Raw genomic sequence first — 25160 nt, 5'->3', positions numbered from 1 at the left:
GCTTGGATTGTTGCTACTACTTCTAGAGCCCTGAGTACAAAACAGCTTCTAGGAATTCCAGGTACCATCTCTGATAAGTAGGTGAATCAAGATGGACAACTCAAATAAGGAAGCTTTCCTTAGGCAAAACAACTCAAGGTATCCTTGTTGTTTGTTCTCATTGAACATCCTCTTCCTGTTATGCTTAAATATATCTCCTTTGGATAACTATTGAAGGACCTATGAATGTCTCATTTTGTCTTAATATTAACCTTAAACCTGAGTCAGAAAATAGAAATGAGATTCATCTCCAAGTTTCATCAAATCTTCCTTCCTCATCTCCAAAATAATTAGTTCCCTCCCCACAAAACAACACCCCAATAGCATTAGTGGAATGGTAATTTGTGAGTAGGCACCATATGCATTGTTCTTATCTCTATTTCTGCAGGTCCTGCACAACATTGTTACAAGGCTGCAATTTCCATCCTGCTGTCCACCTATATTTTATGAGTGATTTTATCCCATTCATTCATAGTTATGATTTCCAGCTATGTATTTCCTTCTAACCCATTTTCTTTTGTTTTTTTTTTCCACTCTTTTGACTTTATTATTTCTTAATGTCTTATGAAGTAATTTTTTTTCTACTTTCCCAATTCTAATTTTTAAGGAATTTTTTTCCCATTAGCTCTTGAACTTCTTTTTTTTCCATTTGGCCAATTCTATTTTTTGAGGAGTTCTTTTCATTAATATTTTTTGTGCTTCTTCTACCAAGCTGTTGACTTTTTTTTCATAATTTTCATGCATTATTTTTATTTCTTTCCCCAATTTTTCCTCTACCATTCTTATTTAATTTTTAAAATAATGTTTTCTTTTTCATTAATTCTTTAGAATTCCAGGAATTGCGAGGGGGTTGTATCTAATCTGTAATTTTTTTCCTTTGAGGCTTTCCTTATAGATTGGGTAGATTCAGGAGGAACCCAAAATTTCTAATAGCTATTTCCAGCCTTCCTAGTGATTCAAGACAATATTCTGAGTACAGTTTCTGGTTAGATTTAAACAGTATAACAATAAATTTTCTATACATGAAGCATTCTTTCTACAGTATTCTTTACTGCATAAGGGCTTAATTCAGTGCATGAAATACTATATTTTGCTCTATTCTAGGAGTGAAAAACTTAATGATTTCCAAACATTTTGCTCAAGAGGAAGACAATTCATAGGATCATAGATTTAGAGCTTGTAGGAACCTTGGAAGCTATTACATCTGATGTCTTCATTTTACAGATAAGATAACTGAGGCACAGAGAACTCAGTCAGATGATGTACCATCCAGCTAGTGAGTGTCTCAGGCAGGATTTGAACCCAGGTCCTAAGTTCCCTTCTCCATCCACTTTTCTATGCTGCCTCTCTTTTAAAAGAAAGGGAAAAAAATCTACTTGGAAGAGCAGGGAAATCAAGCCTACGACTTTATATCTGAAGAATACCAAATACTCTGCTAGAAAAAAAAAAATGGAGAAATACATATAAGCAGAGTAGAAACAAAACTATTAGTTTTTATTGTTGATATGAAAAGAAATGCCTTCTAAATATAGTTTCATAAAGTAGACAGATTCCATTTTCTTCCCAGCACATACCCCAACAGCAGCTCTGATATTATGCCAAAATAAAGGAGTGTAAATAGGACATAATAGACATGGAGATAATAATTCACTAAAAAGGACCCATTCTCTACATCTGTAAGTGCTTGTTCAAAATAAAGCTTGGCTGAATGGGAAATCAGGAAAAGGAACCTAGGACAAAATTTCTCTTGTTTCTTCCCAGCCAGGTATGTAGCCTGTACCTTCCCCAAAATTCCACCTAATGGACTTATAAGAAAATCAGAGATAAATTCAAGGCCTCTGGTTCATCACTTCCAATTTCTGCTTTAATCATCTCTAACTGAAGCCATTCCTACAAATGTTTGCACTTGCTTGTTGACTGACTAACTAGATCAAAAATATGGAAGGTATACTTAGGGATACAGACTTGGGGAAAAGGAACTCAAACCTTAGTTTCTAATCCACTCCAACCCTAACTTTTTTAAGTGTCTACCTACTACCTGCCAGGTACCTGAAATATAAAGACTAAAAGAAAACAGTCCCTACTTCTAAGGACTTTATATTTTATTGAGGAGACTTGACATTTAAACACATTATTTAATGCATAATCATTTGAGGAAGGAATAGTGACTAACAACTAGGTGGATCATAATATAAGCCTTTAAAACAGATAGGGATTCCAAGAGGAAGAGGTAAGGAGGGAACTGAGAGGTAGAATGCTGAATTTGGGGAGTAGCAAATAGGCCAGTTTTTCTAGAATGTCAAGTATGTGAAAGTGATGAGGTTTAGGTTTTGGGGTTCTGGGAACCAAAATATGATGAGGTCTAGATTTAGGGTTGTCAGGGAACCAAATGATGAGATTAGATTCAGGGAACCAAAATGAGATTGGGGTTTCTGGTGGTCAGGGAGTTAAATGATGAGATTAGCGGCAGGTTCAGGGTTCAGGGAACCAAATGAAGAGATTTGACTTCTCTATACCCCCTTGGGATTTGGCACATGGGTAGGGAGTTTTAGGAAGCCCTTCTGGCAACCCAGAGATTCTTAGAAAAGAAATTTGCGAACACAAAAAGCTAGATTGATTTAAAAAAAAAAAAAAGTTTCTTATAGGCATTGGGAAGTCAGCTTTTACTATGCATGAATAAAAAAGCTGAATTCCTTAGTGGCAAAATCCCAACAGAAAGCAAAGTAGTGGAGGAATCCTGGCAGAGAAGTAAAGTTTCTAGTAGAGAGATTCTGACAGAAGGGCATAAGTCTCGTTCAGGAAATAGGTGAGGATAAAGAGAGAGTAACACTGGAAGAGAATATTATTCCAGCGGGCAGAGGTTTCCATGGCATAGCATAGCATGGCATGTTAAGACCTCTGCAAAGAAATGAGTTTAAAATTGCCATTTTTAATAAGGAAGTCTTTGACTACAAGCCTAGACCTGCACCCCTTCCCGATGAGGCTGGTGGGTAGAGTTGGAATTGAATAGAAAGTCTCCAATTCAATAGTATTGGTATCTCCAGCTCTGAACTCAACCAGCCCCACCCAGACAACAGAATGAAGCTGCTTGTCCTCAAGTGGGGTCCCCACAATGGCAGGATTCAAGGAAAATTTGTCCTTCAGGGAGTTTTAGAGTTTCAGGGTCCCTTCAAAAGGATGTAATGTGAAATAAATTAGAAAGAAAGACTAGATGATTTTAAACATTGAAAAGTATGTATTTTACCCTAGAGTCAGCAGAGAACTATTGAACATTCCTAACATGGGAATAAAATGAACAGGTTTATGATTTGGGAAAATACTTCCAACAATAGAGAATGGATTAGAGGAGGAACTAAAAGTTGGATATTCTATGACTCCAGATAAAGTCCAGATAAAGTCCAGATAAAGGAGATAAAAGTTTGAAGTAGGGTGATGATCATGTGAATGGAAAGATAATGATGTAAAGGATTTTGCACAGGTAGAATTCATGAGAGCAAATAACTGATTTATTAAGAAAGATGAAAGAGAAGGAAAGTTGAGATTGACTAGAAACATGAAAAACTGGCAACTGGAAGGATGGGATTGCCTTCAACAGGAAAAAAGGGGGAAGGGGACTTGAAGAAGGTTTGAGCAGATAAGTTCTATTTTGGATGTGTTGTTTTAGAGATGGCAATGGGATATTTATTTAGACAGGCAGTGAGTTTTGTAGGACTAGGGCTGAATAGAAGTTAGAGTTAAATTAGAGATCTGAAAGTAACCTACAAGGAAATAGTAACTCAATTCAAAGGAACTGATAGGATTATCAATAGAGAGAATAGAGAGAGAGAAGAGGACCCAGTTTAGTGACTGTGAAGAGACTTAAAATTAAGAGAAAGGACATGAAGTCCAACACAGTTGACAATTTAGATTTTCATTGTTAGTTAATTCAAGCTAATGGTACATACTAACCATTAGATATCTAGAGTACTGCCTCTGGAGTTAGGAAGACTCATCTTCCTGAGTTCAAACCCAGGCTGAGACACTTGCTAGCGGATAGTCACATAGCTTGCCTTTCTCTTTAAGAAAGAAGAATCTGCCTATTTCACTCTTGCTCCTTACAGTAAATTTTAACTAAACTATAATTAAGAACTAAACAGATTTCTTGTTTATCAACAGTTTTTATCACATTTACATTTGAAAGATCAGATAAGGGGAAAACATAAGCATTTATAGAATGCTTGCTAAGTTTCAAACATTATGCTAATTGCTTTAAAAAAAAGTTTTATCTCAGTTGATCCTCACAACAATGCTGAATGATCAGTTAGGAACTGAGGCAGGTGAATATTACGACTTGCCCAGATTCATACAGCTAATAAGTGTCAGAAGCTAACTTTGAACTCAGTTCTTCCTGCTTCCAGACCCAGAGCTCTCTCCTATTATTGCACCACCTCTATCATTTAGGGCGAAGAAAACCTCTCCTTTGTGAAATGTTCTGTGACTTATGAGTTCCTCACTTCCTCCCAGCATTGAACATCAACTAAGAGCGTGCTGTGGTGTAAGAGCCTGGCTTCCAACCTTGGCGTTGTCTGGGCAGGTTGGGACAAGATGAAATAGCCTTGTGGTTCATATTCTGATTGAGTCAGGGAGAAGAATCCTGCCGATCCAGGAAAGGAGAATGACATGGTTGGGTGGTGAGACATTGTCTGGCTTGCTGTGGAAAGAACCCTCCTGACTGTGGGAGTAGTTTCCTGCTCAGGCAGATAGATTAGCTTGGATGTGGAGGAAGCTCCCCAAGAGGGTAAAGAAAATGTCAAGGAAATGGTTGATGGTATTGTGTAGGTTAAACTGCTAGTTCAAAAAGATCGTGTCTAAACTGGGCTGGTGCATCCAGGGTCTGAAAGTTGAGGGCCAGCTAGCTGGCAGTGATTGAAAATGAAGAGATCTCTCCTGAAGGGTCAAAACCAAGAAACTACCTTAGGGTCTCTGACCCGGAGATTCCTATTCCTGCTGAGAGAATAGCCTTTAAAATGGAGGCGAGCATTCTTGAAGCCTACTGGTAGGAAATTCTCCTAGTGTTAGAAAGCTCCAGGATTAATCCCATCACTGGAGAAGTCAAGTCTGCACTCTTGAGAAGAGCCGGATCTATCACAGTTGATCATCACAGAATCTTATTGTTACGATGTATATCGTTCTCCTGGTTCTGATTGCTTCACTCAGCATATTGATAACTTTCTTATGTGATAAAGGCAATTTGAATGGACCCACATCATCAGGGGATGGACCATTGTATCTCAGCTCTCTCCAACTGCCAAAATAACAGGTAAGGGTGACAGGTAAGTGACAGCAGGTAATGCAAAAGCTATAGACTGAGTCGAGTTCAACTCTTTGCGACTTTGGAATTTTCTTGGTAAAAGATACTAGTGTGCTATTTCTTTCTCCAGCTCATTTAACAGATGAGGAAAATGAAACAAACAGGGTTAAATGACTTGCCCAGAGTCACAAGCCAGTCTGAGGGCACATTTGAACTCAGACAGATGAGCCTTCCTAACTCTATCCAATATGGTGCTACCTAGCTGTCTAGCCTTCAAGAAGTCAATGAGAATTCCTGTTCTGAGGGTGGACTTACTCAGGGAGCTGGAGTCAAGCTGAGTCCAAACTGAGGTTCCTGGAAAAACGGAGCCTAAGGGTATGGTTTAATGGAGCCAAAGCTGAAGCCTCTCTACCATGGATTTCCATAGCCTTGGGGATCTCCCTTAGGACTTTTCTTTTTTAATTAAACAAAGTCTACTACATTTATTAGAATCTAGAAAAGATTTATGTGAGGTGCAACTCCCTCCACACATATATGCTCATGGGCACACATACAAACACATATACACACTTCAAGGACTGCCCTATCCCAGCCTGGGGCAATTAGGCATTATATTCTGAACTGAACTTTCCCTGATTTTGTCTTCCCCTACTGAACAACTATAGAGATGGGCTGCTCAATCTCTGAACATCTTTGAACATGAAATCAAAATATTTGTAGTTTGGGCAAATACTGCTGTCAATGCACATAGACATTATGGGAATGGGGGGGAAGTCACAGATCTGATCACTGATAGGTGAACAGAGGGAACTTGGGTTATAGCTTTGGGGCATTTTTTTTTGGAGGCAGAAATTAATGAATATTTTTTATTTCTTTGTTTCACAAATAAACTGGCTGAAATGGTTGTTTCCTGTGGCCTAAACAAGAAAGACCAGATCCCCCTATCTTCCTTCTCCCTGACAATTTCAATACAGACCCTCCTTGCCTCACCCCTTTTCTCTTCCCCTTTGCATTCCCCTAGATTTCAGCACCATTCCCCTCACTTTTGTTTTCTGAGCCATTGCCCCACTTACTTGTGACTTAGAAAACTTCCTGGGAGAGAGGAAGGGCCAAGCCAGGTAGACCAGTCTTTCCCCACTCCTTTCTTTTTTTGTATTTGGAAAGATTTTTAAAAATATTTTTTTTTCAGAAACATATTGGAATATGATTAAAAGATTCAACTAAAAAAAAGGCAGTAGGAAAAATTAGAAAGCAATGATGGGGAGCATTTCGAGGCGCTAATAAAACTGTAGAGGAAAATTAAGCTCAGGGCACTTGGAGTCCTTCAGCCCTATCCAAGTCTGCAGTAAACGCCAAAGTCCATGCCCTATCAGAATTATGCTAGGGAGGCTCCAGCGGGGCTGTCTATGGAGCAAAGGGATGCTCTGGCTCAGAATTTGTGTAGGCCTTTTCAGCAACCCCCAGGAATGTTACTGAACAAGTAATACTTTTGAAAGTTATGCTGACACTGTTCCCATTCCTGCTTGTTAATCAGGATTGGGGGAGGTTCTGTTGGGAGAGGATGTGTTGGAGATGACCCAGTCTGTAGGTTTTGCATTATTTGCTATCTGTCGCTTATGGGGTCATCCTTATCTGTTGTTTTGGCAATTGGAAAGGAGCTAAGATCCCTTTTTGCTGATGTGGACCCATCCTAATTGTCTTTATCTTATAAGAAAGTTATCATTATGTAGAGTGAAGCAATCAGAACCAAGAGAACACTGTATACAGTAACAGCAAATATGATGATCAACTGATGGAGTTGGCTCTTCTCAACAGTATGATGATTGAAGTCAATTCCAATAGACTTGGAATGGAAAATGACATCCACATTCAGAGTATAGAGACTGAATATGCATAATATTTCACCTTTTTTGTTTTTTTTTCTTTCTTTCTCATAAATTTTCCCTTTTGGTCTGATTTTTCTTGTACAACATGCAAATATAGAAATATGTTTAAAAGAAATGCACCTATTTAATTTATATCCAATTATTTGCTGCATTGGGGAGAGGGAGGAAAGGGAAGAAGGGAGAAAAATTTGGAATACAAAGTCTTAGAAAAATGAATTATGTTTTTAGAAAAAATACGATTAAAAATTTTAATTATCAATAAAAGCTGACTCCATCTTGAATCTTTTAGTGATCTCTAGTGATCAGCTCATCAATATTGTTACATTGATGTCTTTTTAATAAACTTTTGATTCTTTTTTCCTGAGTTTTGCCTTATTAATCAAGGTGAAAATACCAACAAAGAATTTTTCTTTCTAACAGTACCATACAATATTGAATCCCTGAGAGACGGAAAACTATTTTCTAGTGATAGAGATGAAGGAAGCTGGAGTATGTTTGTTAGGACAAAGTAAACCTCCTTTATTAAATATTCAATGACTTATGAGTGTGTTATTCTGTCCTTGCACCAAAACTAGACTAAGAGGTACATCTCCAATATTATTCCACTATATCTAGTTTCTCGTTTTATGGATTAAAAAAAAGAAGAAGAAACTGCTTCCAATTGATATATCTTGGTTCATCAAAGTATCTTTCATTTTCAGACATTTGATTAAGAAATAAAGTAAGCATTCATAATATGTTTCTCAAAATCAGAGAAAAATAGGGAGTTTAAAGCGAGTAATCTAGTGTTCTAATAATTCTGCCCAAAAAAACCTCATGGATAGTATGGTCCACAGAGTCATGAAGAGTTCAACATGAATAGATGACTGAACAACAGCGACAAATAACCTACAGCATCTTACCGTGTCAAAGAACTCAAAAGAGAAAGAGAAGTGTCACTGGCTCTCTATTATCCAATCCAAGAATGCAGTTCTCTTAAAGGACATTATTTATCCATCTTTCTCCTGACTACTCCCAATCTCCATTTTGGTCTCCTATGGCTCCACACATAATTATTTCTACTTCCTTAATTTTCTCCTGTACCCATAAGCCTCTTAAGCTGGATCAAGTTGGCCACAAAGTAAAAGGGGTGCAGACTGTGGGTAGACATTTTTTTCCTCAATGTTCTCTATACTCAAAGGGCCTTGGGACTTGAATTGAAGGCAGAACCACTCAGAGTGTTGCTGGCCTCTTTGGGCTATATATCCCAAATGAAATCTCAGAATATAATTCTAAGTGTACATTTGTCGAAAATATTGTATTTTTGCCCTCTTTGTAGTAGCTAGAAACTGGAAACTGAATGGATGCCCATCAGTTGGAGAATGGCTGAATAAATTGTGGTATATGAATATTATGGAATATTATTGTTCTGTAAGAAATGACCAACAGGATGATTTGAAAGGCCTGGAGAGACTTACACGAACTGATGCTGAGTGAAATGAGCAGGACCAGGAGATCATTATATACTTCAACAACAATACTATATGATGACCAGTTCTGATGGACCTGGCCATCCTCAGCAATGAGATCAACCAAATCATTTCCAATGGAGCAGTAATGAACTGAACCAGCTACGCCCAGAGAAAGAACTCTGGGTGATGACTAAAAACCATTACATTGAACTCCCAATCCCTATATTTATGCCCACCTGCATTTTTTATTTCCTTCACAAGCTAATTGTACAATATTTCAGAGTCTGATTCTTTTTGTACAGCAAAATAACGGTTTGGTCATGTATACTTATTGTGTATCTAATTTATATTTTAATATATTTAACATCTACTGGTCATCCTGCCATCTGGGGGAGGGGGTGGAGGGTAAGAGGTGAAAAATTGGAACAAGAGGTTTGGCAATTGTTAATGCTGTAAAGTTACCCATGCATATAACCTGTAAATAAAAGGCTATTAAATTAAAAAAAGAAAAAAAGAAAATATTGTATTTTTTTCTTTGGAATTGTCCACAATATTTTAAGGGAACTATTATTACAATATTTTAAATTTAATTTTTAACACAATACAAAGTACACTGTTGTATATTATATTTGCATTCTCCAAATACCACTAGGTGGCAACACTGTGCTTCCAATTACTAACAAAATTTGAAGCATTGTGCTGAACGGAATAGATAAACCTAGGAAGGTTTCCCATTTCTACAAAGAAAATCCTTATTTATCTCTTCCCTAATATTGGAGATCTTTTCTCCTTGGGAACAATTACTCATAGTACTCATTGTGATGGCGTTGATTTCTGCACTGCAATTTACTTTGTAATTAAGTTGATGCTAGAAATTTTATTTGGTGTTTGTAATATTTATAGGAGAGCCCTCAAAAATTAAATTACAAAGTATAAGTGTAAAGTAATATATTACTTTAATATGAAATGAATAATAGAAAATGAGAGACATCATAGAGAAGGAGGCAAAGAAGGGCAGTAGCGCCGGTGCACCTGTGTTATAGTTCTGGTCTTATGTGACTTGGAGGAAATCATTTTATTTGCCTAGATCTCATTTTCTTTATCAAGTAAAATTTTATTTTTTGCCTCCTTAGGACTTTATGTGCGTTCTTTTGCTCAATTTTTTCCACTTTTGTAAGACCTTCCTTTCAACTGTGTACATTTATGTTTGCTAAATTTCAGTTGATCAGAGTACCAATATAAATTACTACTAGCAATTCCACCTTTAGAAAATTTCTTCCCCTTCCGATTTCCCATCTCATTTGGTTTGTGACTCTCTAATGCTTTTGTTGAGTCAGCTTTTTTTTTTTTTTTTTTTCAGTTTTCAGGGCTCAAAAACAAATGTACTAATTAGGATTTGGATTACTGTTTTCTTGATTGTCTAGACTTAAGAAAGTGTTGGGGAAAATGATAATGCATATTAAACTTTTAATTTATTTTATTCTGACTTTAGAAATGAAACAAGTATTTCCATTACACAATAAAAATAGAAAAATAAAGATGATTGTACATGAAAATGCAAATCTATTATGTAGATTAAATTTAAAAGTGTGTCACAGCATACCTTTGTTAAACATTTAACAGGTCACTGCTGATAAGCTTTGTATCTTTCCAAGTACCTTGGGATCCTGGCTCTGCATATAATGTTTCCAAAAATATGTTCTATTTCTCCGACTTCCTTATTTTTTTTCTCTATGTTGTGAGACTTTCTCCTCTCCTCTCCTCTCCCCTCCATTCAAATCTGGTACTATTCTTTATCACAACTTAGAATATGACCAGAAAGAAAAAATGGTACCAAAATGATGCTTTCCTTTTGATTGTTCAGATTGTTGACGCTGCTATTGTGTAAATACAGAAAATGAAAGAGCCAAACCAAACCAATCCAGAGATGGTCACAATTTTTCTCTTTTGTATGTTTTTGTTTTTAATCTTCATTTCTTAAAACATGTTACTCCTTACGTCCTAGTACCTGCATTATGTCTAAAAAGCAAATGAAACATTCCACATCCATAGCCCTCTATTTCTGCAAAAAGGAAGTAAGTTCGTAGACCTCATGTGGTCTGTTTTACTTATGAAGAAACTGACCCAAGAACCTGATGGAGAATTGAGAATTCCAACTCAGGTCGTAAGACCTTCCAAGTTCTAAGCTTTTTCCATTGATCAGCTGCTGACAGACATTGCGAGCTTCAGAGCTAACTCCAGGACACTTATGACCCGGCATTGGTCGTTGGGTGGGCTGTTAGCCACAAAGCCCCTTTATTGTGGGCCTCCTGCGTCAGCGCTCGGGCAGACCTCGGGCAGCACCCCGGGCAGCACCCCGGGTCAGAACCACCCTGAGGGAGCTGTCCCAGCAGAAGCTGTTCTGGGAGGGGAGCGGGTAAGCGGGCGCCGGGGCTGAACAAAGCCGGCCTGATGCCTCCGCCTGCCTGGCGGTGAGGATTGGGCCATCCCCCTCGGAAGGAGACCCTCGAGAAGGCGAACATCGGTGAGGAAGCGGGAGCAGCCTTGCTCAGGAGTGCGTGAATGGGTCCGTGTGTGTATAAGTGCAAGATGAGGGGGGAGAAAGGTTTTCTGAGAACTCCTGCGAGACAGAAGAGGGATGGGAGCTGGAATGAGAAGGAGAGGGGTAGGAATAAGGGAAATGGCGGTTAAATCCAGGCCCATGGGGTTCTGGAACTGTAAGGACACAATAGCTTTTATCCGAGTGAAGATTTTGCCTCCAAAGCAATGGGTGGAAATTGAATAGTTTTCTATATGTAAGAAAATTTCCTCAGAATTACAATTTTCCCAAAAGTGAGAAGTGCTGCTTTGAAAGGTAACTCTAGTGCTCTTTAAAAAATATCCCACCATTTGTCTTGTCATAAAACATAAATATGACGGGGCAACCAGGTGGCGCAGTGGATAGAGCACCAGCCCTGAAGTCAAGAAGACCTGAGTTCAAATCATATCTCAGACATTTAATACTTCCTAGCTTGTGTGACCCTGGACAAGTCACTTAACCCCAACTGCCTCAGTAAAAAAACAAAACAAAAAAAGACAAAACTCTTTTAAAATTTGAGACATGATTTTTACAAAGACCCCAGTTTTTACTTTAAGAAACAATCTTGGAAATGCAAATTAATGACTCTGAGGAACCATTACATACCCCTCAGATTGGCTAAGATGACAGGAAAAGATAATGATAAATGGAAAACTGGGACAGTAATACATTGTTGTGGAATTGTAAATTGATCCAACCATGTCTCTCCTTGGGCTGTATCCCAAAAAGATCGTAATATGTGCAAAAATGTTTGTAGCAGTCCTTTTTGTAATGGCAAAGAATGGATGCCCATCAGTTTGGGAATGTCTGAATGAGATATGGTATATTCATATACCATATTGAATATTATTGTTCTATAAGAAACGATCAGCAGGATGATTTTGGAGAGGCCTGGAGAGACCTACATGAACTGATGCCGAGTGAAGTGAGTAGAATCAAGATAACATTATACACGGCAACAATAAGATTATGTGATGATTAATTCTGATGAACTTAAGACTCTTTTCAACAATGAAGTGATTCAGACCAGTTCCAATAGACTTGTAATAGAGAGAGCCATCTGTATCCAGAAAAAGGATGATAGGAGCTGAATGCGAATTACAACATAGTATTTTCACATTTTTTTCTTGTTGTTTGATTGTTTTTTTCCTTTCTCATATTTTCCTTTTTGATCTGATTTTTCTTGTGCATGATAAATGTAGAAATAGGTATAGAAGAATTGCACATATTTAACATATATTGAATTACTAACTAGGGAAGGGGGGGTGGAGGGAAAGAGGGGGGAAATTTGGACCACAAGGTTTTGCAAGGGTGAATGTTGAAAACTATCTTTGCATACATTTTGAAAATAAAAAGCTATTTAAAAAAAGAATAGAAACAATCCAGGGACAGTTGGGTGGCTCTGTGGATAGACCACATGACCTGGAGTCAGGAGGGCCTAATTTGAAAGAAGCAGTAGACACTTGACACTTAATTGCTGTGTGACCATGGACAAAGTCACTTAACACCAATTACCTCAAAAAATAAAAAGTTATCTTTTATATTATTTTTTTTAATGGGTAGAGGTAAAGAACGAGAAAGGTAACCCTCTGTAAAGTCACATTTTATTTCCTGTATGTGATTAGCATGGTCACAAACACAATATGGTAATGAAAATGGGGGAATTCAGTGAGAGTACTGGGGCATAATTATCAAGAAGACTCATCTGCCAGAGTTCAAATCTGGCATCAGACACTTGCTAGTGGGGGGAGCCTGGGTAAATCACTTAACCCTATTTGCCTCAGTTTCTTCATTTGTTAAATGAGCTGGGGAAGAAAATAGCAAAAGCTCCAGTTTCTTTGCCAAGAAAACCCCAAAGAAAATTAGAGTCAGATATGATTGAAATAATTGAACAAAAATGGAACACAGTGAGCTAGTCCTGTCAGAGAAGAAGAATATTGTGTTCAGTTCTAGGCACCACATTTTAGAAAGGACATTAACAAACCAGAGGGAAGAAACTACAATGTATAGAGGACTAAAGAATGTATTATACATGTATTATAAGAAAGAACTAGAAATGTTTAGTCTGGAAAAGAGAAACTGGCAGCAGGCTCATAATTTTGGCTTTCTTCAGGTCAATGAAGGACTGCCATGTGGAAACTTATTCTGCATGGCCCTAACAAGTTAGACCTAAGAGTAGTGGGTAGAAGATGAAATTTTTCATGTAAGGGAAAGCTTCCTAACTTACCTGTCCAAAATTAAGTGTACTTGTTTGGAAGGTAATGAACAGAACACTGGAAATCTTCAAGAAGACAGTCATTTCTCAGAAATAATGTGGAAGAGACTCAGATGTGGGCTAGACAAAAGGGCCACTTACGTCCTTTCCAACTTTGTGATTCTGAGATTACCCAAGAAGTAAATCAAAGCTTCATCATTCTAGCATTCTAATTTTTGAGCTAGTCCTCATAAATCGTGACATCCTGTTTGAGAAAGGCATGGTTTAAATGGTAGCAAGGAAAAGATAAAGTAGTAATATCCAGAAGAAACACTGAAAAAAGTAGCATGTAGTATCTTCGAGAGGTAAGTCTTTCAGAGTTTATTCTGAATGTTGATGTGTTTATTTAGAATAAATTATCAAATGAAAAAACATTAATCCTCTCTGTTCTGAACATTTCAAAGGGTGACAAAAGAAGATCTTATTTTTACATCAAAAGAGGTCAAATTGTAATTATTCGGTATGGCATATGGTTTGCCAAGAAAGCGCACAGTGAAATCAATTTTGCGAGGAAGTTGCTACAACGTGTAAGTATTGGTAGAATATTTATGGCAAAAATGAAGTTTTTTTAAAACACTCATCTTTTTTGTGGTGTTTGATGGAACATTTCTTACATCTTCATTCATATCTTATGTAAAAAAAAAAAAAAGTCAAACTAACAAACAACTAAAACAGTTTGCTAGTCTCTCCTGCTTCATGTTAGAAAAGTTAGATTACTTTCAGGTTATTGAGAAAATGACCAATTGCTTTCTGGTACAGGTTATAAGTGTGTCTAGAATATTTGCAAAGGAAGTTGTATAGAAAAGAAAACCTCTTGAGCTCAAAGATCTGGATTCTTAAGAGTACTAAATATCACAGTGGGTAGAGTTAGCCCTGAAATCAGGAAAATTCAGCTTCCTGAGTTCACATTTGGCCTCAGACTCTTACTAGATGTGTGTGTTCCAGGGCTAGTCACTTATCCCTATTTGCTTCAGTGTCTCATCTGTAAAATGAGACGGAGAAGAAAATAACAAGCTTTTTCAGTATTTTTACCAAGAAAACTCCCAAGAGCCAGGGATAGTCTGACATGTCTAAAAATACTGAACAATGAAACAACAAAAGTTGTTTCATTCCCAATTTTAACCTATCTTTGGAAGTCTGCATTTGGGGATTATATATATTTTGTACATTGGTCATCATATCTGTCATATGAAAACAAATTCTAAAAGGATATATAGGCAATACTAGTTTGCAGTTTTTGTGGATTTTCATATCCTATTTGCTTTATGTTTTTCTCTCTACTAGTAATTCTGTGACATGAAACATTAATTTTATTTGGAGCACTTAAACAATTACCTTCGAAATAATTAGAGTTGCCCTTGAGATGCCATGAAATCCTGACTTTGGGAAAATTTTGAGTAACTTAGAATTTAAGGTAGCTTTCTTGGAGGTTGAGGTATATATGGATCTTAGTTTGAATAATAGGTAAAATTACGTTATAACAAACACCATTACAATGGAAAATTCATTCTAACCAAAGTATTTCCATGACTTGGTAACTAGCTTAAAAGCAACAGTGCTTTGTTGATGTGACCACAAGAAATAGTATTCCATAAATACCCTATACACCCAAGGATAAAGAATTGAGCAGAACTTTTAACCTTTATTAAGGTTACCTAATATCTTTATGGTACTTTAAAGTTTATCAAGCATCACAGATAAGAAAAATGAAGTTCAGAAAGATAAAGTGACATATTCCAACTTAATGTCAATGGTAGGATGTAAATATAGGCCTCTTGGCTCCCAATCCTTCTCATCTCAAATTATTCATAAAAACTAAAACTTTAAAAAAACTTAAAGATTTGGGATGATGAAAAGGTGGATGTGATAATTGCATATCTTTATTTTTTCTTCCAAATGGTTTCAATGCACTGTTTTTCTTGAGGAATCTAGAGAGGAGTTGGTCTGAGTCTTATAAACAAGAATATGATATTTAATAATATGTTGTTTGTGCTAAGAGCATCCTTTTAGTAATATAAAACACCTTTTATATAATAAGGCCATTATGCTTTTAAGTATAGAATTTGTGTCAGTGTTGAAATTTTATCAGATTTCTAGAAAAGGCTTTAGACAATAAAAGTGCTAAATAAATAAAAATAATAAATTTACCTACATCTTTCTCTGATGCAAATTTATAAATGTATTTCTTAAGTTATGGCATATGGTTTTGAATAATGTTGTATACACTATAAGAAATATTGAAGGGGAACAGTTTCAGAAGATTTGCAAAAACATTAACTGATGAAAAGTGAAATGAGCAGGAGAACAATATTAAGTGGAAATATGACAATAATGATCTGTGAAAGACAGCCATTCTGATCAATACAATGATCCATGACAATTCCAAAGGACCCAATAATGAAAATTTCTATCCATTTTTAGGGGATTCAGTGCAGATTAGTTTTTTTCTCTTTACTTCTTCCTCATAATATGACTAATGTGGACATATGTGGTGTTTTTATAATTTTTTATTAAAGCTTTTTATTTTCAAAACATATACATAGATAATTTTCAGCATTCACCTTTGCAAAATCTTGTGTTCCAAATTTTTTTTCCTTCCTCCTTTCCTCCTCCCAGACAGCAAATAATCCAATATATATTAAACATGTGCAATTCCCCTCTATATATTTCTATAAATATCATGCTATACAAGAAAAATCAGAACAAAAAGGGGGGAAAATGAGAAAGAAAACAAAAGGTTCCCACAGTATTCTCTCTTGGTGCAAACACTCTCTGCATCATAAAACCAATAGAACTGGCCTGAATCACCTTGGTGTTGAAAAGAGCCACATGGACACGTTTGACGTAACTTCATAGAGTATCATATTTTTTTGCCTTCTTAGTGTGTAGGGGAGAAGAAAGAGAAGACTTAAAACTAAAATAAAACTTTTAAAAATTAAAAACCTTTAATTTAAAAGTAAACTTAAATTTAAAAATATTTGTTATATCCAAATTCTACTACAACAGAACAATTTAAAAATACAAGTTCCATAGTGGCTTGACTTTGGAATTGTTTCATTGGTAAAAAATGGCTTTATTTGTAACCAGTTGGATAGCTAGCAGCTTCTTAAATCCTGTAGGGGAAATGTGACTAATACTATGGAGTTGATATTATTTTTATAACATAAAAATATTATAATATGTATGAAAATGTTAATTGTGGTTCTTGTATAGATCAACCTCACATATTCCCATGATATTTTCTGAGGTCTCTCAGGATACAATATTATTAGTTCAAAGTCTGGTAAAGAAGAAGTTGAGAATTTGAAACAACCAAAAAAAGTCCATAAAAGAGCAAAGGGCAAAGGGTATGTACTGTACATTACCAAAGAGATTTTCATTATAGACCCAGAAAAGCTAATGCCATGGACAGATTAATGAAAGTAAGGACTGATTCTAGATGGCAGCAACCAGGATAGTGAAGGGCCTTGAGTACATATCATATAAGGATTGACTGAAGAAATCGAGGATGATTAGTCTGGACAAAGAAGCTTGGGGGGGGAACATAATACTTGTGTTGTGAAAGAGAATAAAGACTTGTTCTGCTTAATGCAGAGATTCAAGTAGGATCAAAAGGTAAAAATTGCAAAGAAGCAAACTTGGGCTTGATGTCAGGAAACGATTCCAAAAAATTAAAACTATACAAAAATGGATGGGCTGCCTTGGGAGGAGGTAGCGTAATCCTTTTTAATGGGCTTTTAGCAAAAACCAGAGGATCACTTGTTAAGTGTGTGAGAGATAGTTTTTCAAGAGTGAATTGGACTAGATGGTAACTAAGCCCCTTCCACATCTGAAATCCCATAATTTTATATTATAAAACTGGTGATGATTCAAGAACAATGTTTCAAAAACAAAAAACATGGTGGGAACCTAAAGCCAATAGATTTTGTTTTCTATTTATCCCATGAATTACAGCAACAAGGAGGGGGACATATACTCTTAGTGAAGCTGATGGACAACAGAAAAGCAGCTTTATCCTAGAGCTGAGATAAATGATAACTTGATCCTATCTCATTGTAGAAGAAACCCTTCCTGACTGAATTGTAAAATCAAAAAATAGCCTAAATATACAGTGTATGTTTTATCATAGCTTTCTATATTTTTGTATTTTGACCAATTCACAGTATCTTCTTATTTCTGTCACAGTCAGGAGCCCTGGGAGCTAGCTATGCTTACAAAGTCCTTGTATGACAACATTGCCAATATTGGAGTACCTCTTTTTGAAGATATTATTTATAGCTGTCCTTTTAAAATAAATACTGGGAAAAGAACTGAGGACACACTACTCCCCACACCAGAAAGTAAGCTCCTTAAACACTTCTAAATTGTAAATTTTGTCACATTTTTCTTGTTGGTTAAAATGTCTTTAACGTAATTCAGATATTCTCTAACAAAAATGATTACATGAATTTATATTCACATTCACATTTTGCTCTTCTCTTGCTGAATGCCCAGTGGTGGCTCAATCATGATGAAACATTTTTATGTTAAGTTTTCAGAATATGACTGGCTAAAAGTAAAAAAAGAACAAACAAAAAAAAAAACCTTTTATACCAAATTATGCTTGATGAAAAAGCCAAACAATGTGTCTATTTCTGTCCCCTTCTCTTTACTAAGACAACCATCAAACTAGTTCAATCTCTCATTACATCTCATTTAAGACAATTATAATTACCTTCTAATTGGTCTTCTTGCCTCAAATTTTCTCTCCTTGGAGGGACATTGCCAGTTGTCCTGACTTATGTTTTGCCCCTGGACTCCAAATGACTCTGGAAGTGAGAGTGAGACTAGTGACTTTGCACAGTCACTTGCAAGTCAAGACATAACATTCTTGATGTCAGTTATCTTCAAGAATAAAAGATGAACAAACTCTCTTTAGCACATTTAGCTTCCTTCAAAATTCAGCTCAATTTCAAAGTTTTTGCTAATACGTTTAGTTGCTAGTTCCTCCCACTTTCCCAAATTACTTTGTATATATTTAATATATATTCATATAAGTAACTATGTGTATATGTTCCATTTAATTATGTATAAACTCCTTCATATTGTAAACTTTTATTTTTAATTTTGTGTGAACATTCTCTAGCCTAGTGTTGGATACCCAGAAGCCACTTAATAAATACTTGGTATTTTGAATTTTATCTTTAGCAATAAATGCTGAAAGGGCATATGAACTGAACCACTTACGTGAACTTGAAATTCAGAAAAATTCAGCAGAACAAATTCAGTCTTTGCTAAAAGACAGGAAATTTGGCTTAAGAAGACCTCTTCCACCCAAGAAGTGAAGATCGTTTGAATTTTTTAGAGGCATGCTCCTTTGTCTCTCTATCCGAAGGGGATGAGGGGATTCAGACCATTCACCTTCTAATACATCAGTTGGTACAGACAGAAATCAACAAAGAGCATTATCTTGGTGGGTGAACAAGCTCCCCTGAAAATACTTCATCTGATGACCTAATACACCATCCGTACCATCCGGTGTTGCATTTCATCTTTAGGCTCTTAGCCTCGAACAGTGTAAGTTGTGAGAAAATTAGCATTAGTTAAGACAAGTGTACATGTGTGCATTTGGTGTTAGTTTAATTGAAATAGAGGGAAAGAGTCAGCATGTGACACAGTTTAATAAAGCTGTAGTCTCAGAGTCAGACCCACTGGAATGAGCCTGGCCAAACCATAAAGATTCCCTAGATAGAAGCCTATTTACTTCAGCACAGGAAGTTTTTCCCCTGGAAGTTTTCTATAATTCATAGGTCTGTGTTTGGTTTGTTTGTTTTTTGGAAGAAATCTAGGATAAGTGACAGCCAGGGTCACATAGCTAGTAAATATGTGAGACAGCATTTGAGCACTTAGGTACTCCATCCACTGCCCACACCAGATCTTTTTTTTAAAAGGCAAAAAAAGATAGCAGTAAAGGATATTATTTTGAAATCACTCTGAGGGTGGAAGTTTGTCTTTTTTCACATAGTTCTGGGAAAGGGATTTCAATGCAAAAAAAAAAAAAACTGAAAAGAAATTCTCTAGAAGAATGGAAGTGACTGAAGCAATCTTAAAATATAAAAATTTAATTTGGCTTATGATAATTTAATATGTGAACTTTAATAGTCATATTGAAACACACATGGAAGGAAAAAGGAAAAACTTTTACTTAAAAACTGAATCCTTCCTGGGAATGAGGTGTGTATGTGTGTGTGTATGTGTGTAATATGTACATAGATAAGTGCATAGATAAAAAAGAGAAACAAAATTACTCTTATTTTTGTCCCATTCTATACTTTTTTTTTCTTCTGTGCATTTTAAAATTTTGTTTAAAATAATTTTGAATTTTTACCATACATGTTACTAATTAGATAATTTGGTATAGTGGAGAGAACTAACTTCAGTCTGCTACATATCTATTGCTTATTTGTTTAAGGGCACTACAATCTTCCCAGTCCCTCAAGCTCCCAATTTTGGAGCCATCCTAGACTATTTGTTGTCTCATCCCCCAAATCCAAGCTGTTGCAAAGACCTGTCCCCACATATTTTTGCACATGTGAGTCCATTACCCTTTTTTAAAGATCTCTTTGGGAGACAGAGCCTGGAAGGAGACTGTTCTATAACAATCTTTGGGCTTAGTTCCAAATTGCTCTTCAGAATGGCTGCATCATTTCATAACTCCACCATCAGTGTATTAGTGTTCCGGTTTTCCACCATCTCTTCCACATTTATCATCTTTTCCTATCATCTTAACCAATCTGAGAGGTATGAGATTAACCTTAGTAATTTCCTAAAATTTAAAATGGACCAAATAAAAGCTAATTGTTTTAGGAGACAAAAATTATTAAAAGAAAGTCAAAAATTGAGAAAATAAAGGAAAATGTAATATACTTAAATTAAAAAAAAAAAAAAACCTGGAAAATACATTGAGATAATAAGAATCATTGGGGGAGCAGCTAGGTGGAACAGTAGATAGAGCAGCAGCCTTGAAGTCAGGAGGACCTGAGTTCAAATCTAGTCTGATACTTAACACTTCCTAGCTGTGTGACCCTGGACAAATCACTTAACCCCAATTGCCTTAGTAAAAAAAAAAAAGAATCATTGGGAATCATCATTTTGAGGTTTCTTTTAGGAGCTGATTGGTAGATTTTTTGCTATTTTCATATTGTGCTCTTGTTTTAATAACAGAATTCTGAGAAATAATTCAAATGAATCCCTACTCTATCCATTCCATATTAATCAATTTGGTAAAATCACATCAAAATTCTATATATTAGGCCCCAGTTCTATAAAAGCAAAAAACAATCTGTGAATTGCAGATTCTAAGTCCACTTGCTTAATTATAGGAAATTAGCTAGAAGCCTTCCATCCCATTTTTCTTCATCATGGTGACCAACCCAGAGTGGTGAAGGTGACTCAACTATTTAAAAAGTACCCCAATATAATTTTATACCTCTGGACCATTCTTTCTTATCCAAAAGGTGCAGATGACCATCTTCTGACCACTTAATCAGATGCTTTACCTAACCTGTGATAGCTTGTACTGTTTCCTCCTGCCCCAACCTAAGAAGTCCATTCATCTTATGACCAATTAGAAAAATCTCCACTATGACCAATTAGTGGAAATATTCCTTGTTTCATACAATTCGTAACCCTGATAGCATATTATTTTGTTTATTTTAGCTTATGCATCAACTGTCAATCAATGGAATTACTCTGTATTTGTATAGTTGTGCTTGAATGTCTGGATAGCTAGTCCTATCCAGGAGGGCCCTAGAAAGAGAGGACATATCAGATGGTGAGGAAAATTGGGGGTTCACCTCAAGAACCATGGAGTCTTTAATAAAGTGCCATTGAAGCATGATAAATATGGAAATGTGTATAGTAGAATTGACCATGTTTAACATATATTAGATTGCTTGTTGTCTAGGGGAGAGAGAGAGAAAAATATGGAACACAAAGGTTTTGCAAGGGTGAATGCTAAAAACTAACTTTGCATATATTCTGAAAAATAAAAAGCTATTAGTGTAAAAAAAATAATAAAATGACATTGGCTCAGAGATCTGCCTTAGTCTCTTATTGTAGGTGAGACAATAAACACCTATAATTGTGCAGGTGACACAATTCTGTGTTTCTCCACAGAACACAATATAAAAATAGAAGAATCCACTAATCACCTCCTAAATAAAATCACCTTCAAATGAAAACTCACTGTAAATCACATAATTCAAATCCAGAGCTTCCAGATAAAAGAAAACAAATGCTATAAGCAGCCAGAAAGGAATTCAAATATCAAGGGACCACAGCCAGGAATTACACAAACTTTACCAACTACCCCGTAGAGAAGCAACATACATAGAATGATATATCCCAGTGGCAAAAATAGAGGTTTACAACTAGAAATAACTTACCCAGGAAAACTACACCAATTTTTATTAGGTCTATATCCCAAAGAGATCAAAGAAAGAAGAAAAAAGTTCTCTATGTACAAAAAATATTTGGATACTAAAGGATAACCATCAATTGGGGAATTAAGACATATTGTGATTTTCAATGAAAAGGAATTCATCATATTATTTGTGTGAGAAATAAGGAAAAACATGATTTCAAGGAGAACAATAGACTTATAAACTGATTCAGAGTGAAGTGAGCAGAACCAAAGGAACAATTTAAAACATTGGTATTACATAAATGAACATTTCTGAAAGATTTGATAGCTCAAATTATATAAACCAGTTTGTAAGGTTGAAATTATGACCACCCATAATTTCAGAGGACTAAGAAGAATGCTATTCACTTTGATAATGTAGTATAAGAAATTAATTTTTAGAGAAGATAACTAATATGGGAATGTGTTTTAATTAACTGTGTATATGTAATATGCAATATTCTGTAATTTTTTCAGAAAATGAAGGGAGGGAGAAAAGAGAAAAGCTTTGATAATTGAAAAGTAATTTTAAAAAATTTTAAACCAGTTTCCAAAGATCTGACTTAAGCAATCCCAAAATGAACCACTGTTAACCACACATATATCTTATTCTCAAACTCCCTAATCCTCATTTATAAAGTTTGTTGAGACAGGTGGCCCAGTAGTTCGAATTAATTTGCTTCCCATTGAGGGTTATAACTTTTAAATATGAATAAAGTAGACCTATACAATGTGTTTTCCTTTTAAAAGGTGGGGGAAGGGAGTAAAATGCTTTTATTTTAACTTTTTGTCTAGAGCAAGGGTGGGGAATCTTTTTTTTCTGCAAAGGGCCATTTGGATACCTATAACATCATTTGCAGGTCATAAAAAATTATCACTTTATAGAACTCAAGCAGTGGAAGCTTCTTGTACCAAGTTTTCAGCTAACTAAGACCTGCAGTTCGTTATACAAATGATTTTATAGGCCTTCTACAACTGGAAGGCCAGACATTCCCCACCCCTGGTCTTGAGGAAGTATAAATTTACTTATTCTCTTATATTTAACATTAAAGCTTTTATTTTTGTGAATGGAAAATGTATCTCATGTATTTACTATGTCCTAATTATCTGATTTTCCAGATATACTTTAAATGCACATAAATGAAAATGAAAAAATGAATGAAGAATTCTGCTTGTGAAGGTCATATGAAGTGCTGTATCCACCATATCCTGTTATTCTGTGGCAGAATCATATTTCCTGGAAAGATGGTGGCCATACCATGATTACATGTTGATCTCAAGCAGCTCAGGGCAGGTGGTTAGACTGAACTAATACATAATTTCTCACGTTTTGGTTTCCTGCCAGGATTTAGTGTTACAGATGAAGTGGTTTTGCCACATTTTTAATTAAGGAATTTAGAATCTATTTCATGTTTTCTCTTGATAAAAATTCCTGGAGGATTTCTTCCTTTTAAAAAAAAGTTTCAAAATGAAGATACCTTGGAAAAAAATAAAAATGTGTATTTATTATAATTTTTAACCCAACAAAATGTGAGTTAAAAAAAAAACAAACAAAAAAACCAAACCCTAAGCTGTCTCAACTAATTTGGTGTATGATACCTTTCCAGTTAGAGTTAATCATGATTCTGTTAAGGTTGGGAAAGAGGGACTCCAAAAGCCCCAGACTGTTGTCGTGAAGTGTCTCAAAAAAATTGAATTCTTCTCAGGCAGTTCCTGGACAGCTGAAAGCTGGAGTGACTGATGCCAGGGCTCAGGGAATGCTGACCATGGAGCCTGACCCCCAAGTCCATTCCCTAATCCCCAAGTTAGGAGGTATTTGGACAAGATTATGTGGAATCCTATGGGCTGCTTCCTCTATTTCTGCAGGTGAGGCAGAATTTGAATTTCCCTACAGTTCTGAGATAGGAAGAGTTAGCAAACAGGGAGACTTGGGCTATTATTGATCTTGCTAGCAATCTCCACAACTGAGATACTTTAGAAATTTTTCTTGCAACTTTACAATGACTAATTGTCAAACTTCTTAATCACTGCTTTAAAAATTATGAGAATTTGCTAAGATGTTATTTTAATTTTAATTAGCTAACTTTTTTTGTATAGCTCACAGCTTGGCCAGAGCTGAAGTCCACAGAAAAAATTAGACTTTCTAAGAAATTTTTCCAGCATTCTAACTACAGCATAGAGGTTTTTTTTTCCCCTTGCTGGTTACATTTTAAATCTTTCCAGGTATAGAACAAGATAATTGTATAAATATGTATACATATATTGAATTTATCATATACTTTAACATGTTTAACATGTATGGGACTGCCTGCCATCTAGGGGAGTGGGTGGAGGGAAGGAGGGGAAAAATTGGAACAGAAGTGTTTGTAAGGGTCAATGTTGAAAAATTACCCATGCAATATGTTTTGTCAATAAAAAGCTATAATGATTTTTTAAAAAAAGAAATGATGAGCCTCAAAGATTTTAGAAGAAACATGGAAAGACTTTCATGAAACGATGAAAAACAAAATGAGAACATTGTATACAGCAATAGCAATATTGTTTTTAAGAATAACTTTGAACAAATATGTTCTTTTGTCTACTATAAATACCAAAATTAACTACAAAAAAAAAAATTAACAAGGGGGAATTTTATTCTGTACTTAATTTGCACTAACAAGAATGGACTATTTTCTGGGTTGAAAATTATAGTTATTATTATAAAAAAAAATCTTTCCAAGTAACAAAAATCTAGCTCACAGAAAAAACATGACACAGACATTCTGCACAGAGATGCAGACACAGACAAAAATGACATGAAAGAAGTCTGTCCCATCTTTGCCAAAAGACAAAGTTTTGCCCAAAGCTATGCATCCCAGAGATGGTGAAAAGGTGGTAAAAATTTCCTAAGAATTTTGTTGAAAATTGCAAGAATTTCTGGGTGTCCCCAGTGAATAAAAGTTTGCTGAACATGGAGCCCATAACTACCCAGACAAGCCTTCTCCAAGTGGCCTGGGAGGGTGTCCCACTATAGGATTGTAGGAGAAAAAAATAGGAGGCTTACTTTAACAAGGAGGGAATCAAGAGGCCAGACTCTCCCTATACCGAGTCATTAAATGTTGAGGTTGGAAAAGGGGGACCCCAAAAGGCCCAGATTGGTGTTGAGAGGTTTTTCGAAAGAATTTGCAGGCTTGAGCAATTTGGAACTATGTCTAAAGTGCTATAAAACTGTGCCTATCC

The 25160-nt window shown here is 35.8% G+C and overlaps 1 protein-coding gene across 1 annotated transcript; it reads left to right on the top strand.

The window, feature by feature from the left end:
* Positions 1-11016: 11016 nt before the first annotated feature.
* On the top strand, positions 11017-23421 carry C6H4orf36 (chromosome 6 C4orf36 homolog). The gene is made up of 5 exons (XM_003772962.3): positions 11017-11190; positions 13903-14025; positions 17684-17838; positions 18686-19054; positions 23061-23421. Exons 2-4 carry the CDS (start codon positions 13961-13963, stop codon positions 18820-18822), a joined length of 357 nt encoding a protein of 118 aa, XP_003773010.1. The 5' UTR covers positions 11017-11190; positions 13903-13960; the 3' UTR covers positions 18823-19054; positions 23061-23421.
* The last annotated feature ends 1739 nt before the right edge of the window (positions 23422-25160 follow it).

Source organism: Sarcophilus harrisii, chromosome 6 (assembly GCF_902635505.1).
Source record: "Sarcophilus harrisii chromosome 6, mSarHar1.11, whole genome shotgun sequence".
Lineage (NCBI taxonomy): Eukaryota > Metazoa > Chordata > Mammalia > Dasyuromorphia > Dasyuridae > Sarcophilus > Sarcophilus harrisii.
This window is presented reverse-complemented; position numbering and strand designations above follow the sequence as displayed.

Coding starts and splice junctions, on each gene's coding strand:
- C6H4orf36 (XM_003772962.3), top strand. CDS start 13,961: ATGGCATATGGTTTGCCAAGAAAGCGCACAGTGAAATCAATTTTGCGA. Junction 14,026..17,683: donor CGAGGAAGTTGCTACAACGT/GTAAGTATTGGT, acceptor TTTCTGTCACAG/TCAGGAGCCCTGGGAGCTAG. Junction 17,839..18,685: donor ACTACTCCCCACACCAGAAA/GTAAGCTCCTTA, acceptor TTTTATCTTTAG/CAATAAATGCTGAAAGGGCA.